Genomic DNA, 8773 nt, shown 5'->3' with positions numbered 1-8773 from the left:
AATACAGTTTTAGTAAAGTGCTGGAGAAGTTATGACACTTCACCCCGTGACCTCAGTAATTATAATATTTCCTAAGTGTATCCCGTACACAGCCGTGACACATGGTGCATTGATATGAAATCAGTCACTAATGTGATTCAGGTTACAGTTTTCAACCAACACTGGACTGTTTTTACTTGCATGTAACACATTAAATAATGAAACCGTGGAGACGTGGGAGAGACAGAGACCAAGAAAGATGAATAGTTCAGTGAACAGGAGAGCAAACAGGCAAGACTGAAATCAAACTGTAAGAAGAAAAACCTGCAGGAGTAGAGGAACAGCTTAGAGGAGGTTAAGAGCCGCCTAACTTTTGTTTCATTCGATCCAGCTGAGGTTCAAGCAGCGAGCGATGAAGGCGTATGTGTCCGCCACCTCCTGAATGACTTTACTGGTGGGCTTTCCTGCGCCGTGGCCCGACTTTGTGTCCACATAGATAAAGAGGGGGTTTGACTGGCCGGGCCACTGACCGATCACATTCTGCAGTGTGGCGATATATTTTAGCGAGTGCAGCGGCACCACGCGGTCATCATGGTCACCCGTTAACAACAATATGGCGGGATACTGAGCCCCGTCAGCATCTGGAACATGGATATTGTGAAGAGGAGAATACCTGCAAGGTCAGAACGTTTACAGCTCTTTAAATTCATAACAGATGAGCGTTTTTGCAGTTATGTTATGTTACTATGTTAGTTATGCACTTATGTTTTGCTGTAGTACCAAATCTAGTTTACTATTAAAAAAAATGGAAGCCATATATATATACAAAGCACACAATTTGCTAGTATTCTATTATGAACATTCGTGCAGATCAATCCCCGATTAACTCCAGAATTACAGTCACATGCCTTTATGCCATGTCTCTCCATACTCTCCACCTCCTCTGATATTGGCGACAGCTAAAACTCCTCCCAGATGCCTGACAAATATCAGCCGAGAAACACTGAAACACAAACGGTGAGAGACAGACGTTTACAACAACAGAAGAGAGATGCGTGTTGAAGATCAGTAGTGCATCAGTGGAGCATGTGATCAGATGGATGTTTTTGTGTTTGGTTTGTATTGTACCTGTAGCTGGGTGTGATGGAAATGTTGAAACCTCCATATCCATACAGGAAGGCGGGATGGGAACCATCCAGCTCGATTCCTTTTTTATGGACAATAAACATTGGGATTTGGGTGCCGTCTTTACTGGGATAAAAGACCTGTCAGAAACCAACAGATATGAAGTGAAGGCAATCATCCCGCAGACAGACAGATGAAACCTCTGCAAGCGTCTTGCTGTACCTGAGTGGTCTGGTAGTCAGCAGGACTGAAACCCTTCACTGTGACCTCTCTGAAGAAATGCGGCTGCAGCGGCTCCTTAGTCAGATCACAGTGATAGATGATCGCTGCAGAAAAACACATCACACGTCATTTACAATGTTACCTGTTCGTTATTTATGAGTTATTAAAGGGATAGATCACTGAAAATTGTGTCAGCATTTATTCACCCTTGTGTTGTTCCAAACCTGTATGAGTTTCTTTATTTCAGTTGAATACAAAAGAAGATATTTTGAAGAATGTTGGTAACCAAAGAGTTGACGGTAGCCATTGACTTCCACAGTATTTTTTCCATACTATGGAAGTCAATGGCTCCTGTCAACTGTTGAACAGAAGACAGAAACTCCTACAGGTTAGAGGGTGAATAAATGATGACGATTTTCATTCTTGTGTGAACTGTCCCTTTAAGGACCAAAGTTCTTAATTTCAGAAGCTTCTGAATCTTGACGGACCTGGAGAGAGAAAAGAGGTGAAGCTGTAAAAGATCTCAGAGTCTTGCTTCCTCCCAGTGAAGCCCACAATCGAGCCGACGTCCAGCGGAAAAGTGCGTATCTCCTCGCCCGAGGACAGATGGAACATCTTCAACACGTTCTTCACATCATGGAGGAAACACACAAACAGGAACTTGGAGTATGTACAGGTAGCAAACACTGAAAGAGATCAACAAATCACAAATCATTACCATCATAACACACCATTGACAAAATATTATTTATATTATTTAAAATGATTAAAAAAAAAAATTAATACAAATAAAATAATAGAAATATATATATATATATATATATATATATAAATGTGTGTGTGTGTATACATTTAAAAGTTTTGGTTATGTAAGGGTTAAAAAAACAATACTTTTATTCAGCACGGATGTAACAAAGCAATCCTATGATATTTATATTGTTACAAAAGATTTATATTTCAAATAAATGCTGTTCTTTAATCTTAATAAAAAAAAAAAAGATTTCCACAAAGCTGCAAAAAACGTTTTCAACATTGATAATAAAAAGAACCATTATTAATAATTAAGAACCAATGATAATTGAGCTGTAAATCAGCATGAAGATCATGTGACACTGAAGACTGGAGTAATGATGCTGAAAATTCAGCTTTGATCACAGGAATAAATTACATGTTTAAATATAATCAAATAGAAAATACTTATTTTAAATTGTAATAATATTTCACAATATTACAGTTTTTACTGTATTTTTAATCAAATAAATGCAGCCTTGGTGAGCAGAAGAGACTTATTTCAAAAACATTATAACATTTATTGAATTTTTAATTATGTCAATTATTCAAACTTTTGACCAATATAAATAAAATAATAAAATTATTTTTAAATCAAGAAATTAAATTAAATAGAGTTTAAAGAAGCAGAATTTTCAACATTTAATTTCCATAATGTGACATATTTCTGTGGGAAAAGTAAAAGGGAAAAAGTAATTACATTTTGATTATGAGATCATGAAAATATATTTTTTAACTTGCAGATGAATTAGGCACAACAAGACCAGGGACATTCATTGAGAAAGTAAAGACAGTGAATTCTGATTTGACGTGATTTCTATCTCTGCTCACCGATGACGTCTTTGTCGTGTTGGGGAATGAGCTCTTTCCACTGGCTGATGGACGGTTGGGCGAAGTCAACGTTGATGAGTCTATATTGAGGAGCTTCCAGGTTGGTTTTGAAAGTGAAAACAGTTGCTTCATTCGTGACGTATTCATACTCTGCATCAAAGTTATCGATCAACTTCACCCATGGCAGCAAACCTGTCATCATTAAGATATACATGAGATCCTGGCAGTGGAAAACAAGCATTTTTGTCTGAAAAATAATGTTTCTGTGTGTCTGTACCAGTGACTCCCTGCGGCACGTCGTTCAGGTCACAGTACCACAGTCTGTTGACGGGGTCACAGCCCTCTTGGATGGACAACAGCACATAACGGCCGTCATCAGACACCTGAAAACACACACACATACGTTATTCACCTCATAACACAACCAGAAATGAAGCACCATTTATGTGTGTGTTTGTTACCTCAGCACCACTCATCCATTTCGACTGATCAGGAAATTCAGCACACAGGACGTCCTGAGACTGAGGGGTTCCCAACACGTGATAGTACAACTTCTGGTGCAGGTTAGTGGACGTCTCAGTGCCTGAGAGACAGACAGATGTCAATCAAGATGTCTTACCCATGCTGTTATTGGTAACTGAAACTAATGCACAAACACATTGCTCATTGTTAGTAAATGTTAGTTTGCATTAACTAATGTTAACAAGTTAGACCTTATTGTAAACGGTTACCATTAGAGCTATTAAAAATAATTTTCAGTGAATGAAATAAAATAAAATACAAATATTAGGTGAAAAACTTAAACGAAAATTAGAAATAAGTTTAGGTTAAAGTGCTAAAATTACTAAAACTAAAATAAAAATAAATTAAAGCTAAATATAAATATTTAAAACAAATAAATATTAATAACTCCTAATATGGCATTGAATAATACTACTAAAGCTATTAAAAACTGAAATAAAATTTAAAAAGCTGAAATAAAATATTAGATAGAAATATTAGATGAAAAACATGAACCTAAACCAATTTTTGATTAAGTGTTAAAATTACTAAAACTAAAATGGAAAATAAAAGCTAAACAGAAATAGTAATAAATACTAATATAGTATTATTAAATACCGTACTAATATAGCATTGAATAATACTACTAAAGCTGTTAAATATTGAAATAAAAGGTAAAAGTAAAAAGCTGAAATAAATTACAATATAGAAATATTAGATGAAAAACTAAAACTTAAAAATAAATTTTAGTTTAGTTAAAGTTCAAAAATTGCTAAAACTAAACCTGACATAAAAATAAATGAAAGCTAAATAGAAATATATTAAAAAAAAATTAATTACAAAATAGTAATAAATACTAATATAGTATCTGAATACTTCTAAAGCTATTAAAAATGTAAATAAAATTTAAAAACACTGAAATAAAATGTAATATAAATATTAGATGAAAAACTTTTAAATTGAAGCTAAACAGAAATATTTCAAAAATACAAATACAAAATATTAATCAATACTAATATAATATTTGAATAATACTACTAAAGTTATTAAAATAGTTTTCGGTGATTGGAATAAAGCTTAAAATAAAATAAAATAAAATATAAAATAAGGTGAAAAACTTAACAATAATAAAACCCTAAATTAAATTTAGAAATGTTGCCTTGGCAACTAAAGTTTGGGTTAAACTGCTAAAATCATTAAAACTAAAATTTAAATAAAAATAAAATAAAGCTAAATTGATTTTTTTTTTTTTTACTAATAAAAATTACAAAGTAAATAAAATTTAAAAACACTGAAATAAAATGTAATATAAATATTAGATGAAAAACTTTTAAATTGAAGCTAAACAGAAATATTTCAAAAATACAAATACAAAATATTAATCAATACTGATATAATATTTGAATAATACTACTAAAGTTATTAAAATAGTTTTCGGTGATTGGAATAAAGCTTAAAATAAAATAAAATAAAATATAAAAATAAGGTGAAAAACTTAACAATAATAAAACCCTAAATTAAATTTAGAAATGTTGCCTTGGCAACTAAAGTTTGGGTTAAACTGCTAAAATCATTAAAACTAAAATTTAAATAAAAATAAAATAAAGCTAAATAGATTTTTTTTTTTTTTACTAATAAAAATTACAAAAGCACATAAAATTACTAAAGCTTAAAATGAAAAATGAAAATATAAAAATTGCTAATACAAAATATTAATATAGTATGTTAATAACTAACATAACGCTGTCTCTTACACCTGCATGAGTGAATTTGTTTATCGTGCATGTTTGTGTGTTTACCGTCACTCTTGCCCTCCTGCACAGGATAAGAGTTATAGAAGAGTCCCTTTCCATCGTGAGTCCAGGACATGCAGGTGAATTTGACCCTCTCCAGTCGGTCCTCCAGAGGTACAGCGCCGTCCACGTGCAAGAACCGGATCTCAACCCAGTCGGAGCCGCTCGCGCTGGTGCCGTACGCCAGGTACTCGCCATCCTCAGAGAACGCATAACCTGAGAATAAGCTACAAAGCCTTAGCTGACCGTCATTACAGCGATATCACTGCAGAAAGAGACGTCACACACTGCGTCAAACAAACAGATACTTCCAGCACCTTGCAAAGCAACCGTCCCGTCCTCTGAGAAGGTGTTTGGGTCCAGGAACACGCTGGGCTTTGCCTCAAGGTTCTCCTGCATGTACAAAACGCTCTGGTTCTGCAGACCAGTGTTGTAAAAGTGAAAATACCTATGAGAGGGAGAAAAAACTGTGTTTGTTAGGACAGAACTTCAGAAAATATACACGCATACACTACCTGTCAACAGTTTGGAAAAATTCTGATTTTTTTATCTGTTTAAAAGAAGTCTCTTCTGCTCACTAAGGCTGCATTTTGTGATAAAAAAATACAGCAAAAACAGTAATATTGTGAAATAATATTACCAAAATAACTGTTTTCAATGTGAATATATTTTAAAATGTAATTTATTCCTGTGATGCAAAGCTGAATTTTTTTAGAATTGCGTGGAAAAACAGTATGTCCAGCTATAGACAGGCTCTAAAAGCTGCCAGGGCCGAGCATATCCACAAACTCATAGAAAATAACCAAAACAATCCAAGGTTTTTATTTAGCACAGTGGCTAGATTAACAAATAACCAGAAGCCACCCGATCTAAATATTCCCGCACAGTTTAATAGTAATGACTTTATGAATTTCTTCACTGATAAAATAGATAACATCAGAAATACAATAACAAATGTAGATTCTACAGCGTATAATACTTCAGCTTCATTCATCGCACCAAAAGATAAACTGCAGTGCTTTACAACTATAGGACAAGAAGAGGTAAATAAACTTATCACTGCATCTAAACCAACAACATGCCTGTTAGATCCTGTACCCACTAAATTACTGAAAGACTTGTTACCTGTAGCAGAAGAACCGCTTCTCAATATCATTAACTCGTCGTTGTCTTTAGGTCACGTCCCAAAAACATTCAAGCTGGCGGTCATTAAGCCTCTTATAAAGAAACCACAACTAGATCCTAGTGAACTGGCTAATTACAGACCCATCTCAAATCTTCCTTTTATGTCTAAAATTTTAGAAAAAGTTGTGTCTGCTCAATTGTGCTCCTTCCTGCAAAAAAATGATCTCTATGAAGAATTTCAGTCAGGTTTCAGGCCCCACCATAGCACAGAAACTGCACTTGTTAAAATTACAAATGACATACTTCTTGCGTCAGACCAAAGCTGTGTCTCATTGCTAGTTTTACTTGACCTTAGTGCTGCATTCGATACTATAGATCATGACATACTCATAGATCGATTACAAAACTATACAGGTATCCAAGGGCAGGCTTTAAGATGGTTTAGATCCTACCTGTCCGATCGCTACCACATTGTTCATTTAAATGGGGAGTCATCTCAAATATCACCAGTAAAATATGGAGTGCCACAAGGATCTGTCCTAGGTCCTCTGCTATTTTCGATATACATGTTGCCACTTGGTAATATTATTAGGAAATACGGGATTAGTTTCCACTGTTATGCCGATGATACTCAACTATATATCTCAACAAGACCAGATGAAACTTCTAAATTATCTAAGCTAACGGAGTGTGTTAAAAATGTAAAAGAATGGATGACCAATAATTTTCTCCTATTAAATTCGGATAAGACAGAGATATTACTTATTGGACCAAAAGACAGTACGCCGAATCTCGTGGATTACAATTTGCAACTAGACGGATGCACGGTTACCTCCTCTACAGTCAAAAATCTGGGTGTTATATTAGATAGCAACTTGTCTTTTGAAAACCATATTTCCCATGTTACAAAAACGGCATTCTTCCATCTTAGAAACATTGCCAAGTTACGAAACATGATACCTGTTTCTGATGCAGAAAAGCTAGTTCATGCATTCATGACCTCTAGACTGGACTACTGTAATGCACTGCTAGGTGGTTGTCCTGCATCTTCAATAAACAAGCTACAGATAGTCAAAAATGCAGCGGCTAGAGTCCTTACCAGGTCAAGAAAATATGATCATATTACCCCAATTTTACAGTCTCTGCACTGGCTACCTATTAAGTTCCGTATCAGTTACAAAATATTATTACTTGCCTATAAGGCCCTTAATGGGTTAGCTCCTGCATACCTAACTAGTCTTCTACCACGCTACAATCCATCACGCTCCCTAAGGTCACAAAACTCTAGACTTTTGGTAGTACCTAGGATAGCAAAGTCCACTAAAGGAGGTAGAGCTTTTTCGCATTTGGCTCCCAAACTCTGGAATAGCCTTCCAGATAACGTTCGGGGTTCAGACACACTCTCTCTGTTTAAATCTAGATTAAAGACACATCTCTTTGGCCAAGCATTCAAATAATGCATCTCATAATCTTTTACTGCAGTCATAATCTTTTACTGCAGTTATATCTAATCAAATGCACATTATTATTCATTAGTTTGGGTTAAACAAATCATTTTTGCTTGGTTGGAACAGCAGCTACGCTAATTATGTTTGTATTTGTTTCTCTGTCTTTTGCCACGGGATTAACATCCCGTGGTAACTAGGATTTACACAAGCTTCAGTCTGGATCCAGAACACCTGAGAAGAGATGATGCAACCCCTCAGAGGACCTCAGATGATGCCAACCCTGAAACAACATACAGAACGACCACATTTTGCTATAAGTTTGATTGCATCATATAATAATTGCTGTTAATATTATTCATCATCTGTTTTATTACGTCTTAAATTCATTTTTCCGTACTGCTGGTTCGTCTGGTCAGAGGAGAACTGGCCCCCCGACTGAGCCTGGTTTCTCCCAAGGTTTTTTCTCCATTCTGTCACCGATGGAGTTTTGGTTCCTTGCCGCTGTCGCCTCTGGCTTGCTTAGTTGGGGACACTTCATTTCCAGCGATATCGTTGACATGATTGCAAAGATATTATTTAAACTGAACTAAGCTGGATGTTGACATCACTGAATTCAATGATGAACTGTCTTTAACTGAAAAATGAGTGTTTACTATTGTCACTTTGCATTATTGACACTATTTTCCTAATTAATACTGTTCAGTTGCTTTGTCACAATCTGTATTGTTAAAAGCGCTATATAAATAAAGGTGACTTGACACACACACAGATAGATAGATAGATACACAGACAGATAGATACACACACACACACACAGATAGATAGATACACAGACAGATAGATACACACACACACACACAGATAGATAGATACACAGACAGATAGATACACACACACACACACAGATAGATAGATACACAGACAGATAGATACACACACACACACACAGATAGATAGATA

General features: G+C 35.1%; 1 protein-coding gene across 1 annotated transcript in view; it reads right to left on the bottom strand.

The window, feature by feature from the left end:
- Window positions 1-357: 357 nt before the first annotated feature.
- LOC107550360 (prolyl endopeptidase-like) overlaps window positions 358-8773 on the bottom strand; it is an 11218-nt gene continuing 2802 nt past the window's right edge. The window contains exons 4-13 of the mRNA XM_016231621.1: window positions 5558-5688; window positions 5247-5456; window positions 3408-3529; window positions 3224-3329; window positions 2947-3138; window positions 1815-2012; window positions 1327-1430; window positions 1108-1244; window positions 884-982; window positions 358-652 (exon numbers count right to left, since the gene is read on the bottom strand). Of these exons, the coding sequence (XP_016087107.1) occupies window positions 358-652; window positions 884-982; window positions 1108-1244; window positions 1327-1430; window positions 1815-2012; window positions 2947-3138; window positions 3224-3329; window positions 3408-3529; window positions 5247-5456; window positions 5558-5688 (1594 nt within the window). The remainder of the gene's footprint in view (window positions 653-883; window positions 983-1107; window positions 1245-1326; window positions 1431-1814; window positions 2013-2946; window positions 3139-3223; window positions 3330-3407; window positions 3530-5246; window positions 5457-5557; window positions 5689-8773) is intronic.

The sequence above is a fragment of the Sinocyclocheilus grahami genome, unplaced genomic scaffold, assembly GCF_001515645.1.
Source record: "Sinocyclocheilus grahami isolate Dianchi unplaced genomic scaffold, SAMN03320097.WGS_v1.1 scaffold397.1, whole genome shotgun sequence".
NCBI classification, from domain to species: domain Eukaryota; kingdom Metazoa; phylum Chordata; class Actinopteri; order Cypriniformes; family Cyprinidae; genus Sinocyclocheilus; species Sinocyclocheilus grahami.
The sequence above is the reverse complement of the archived record's forward strand: the minus strand, read 5'-3'. Positions and strand labels throughout refer to the sequence as shown.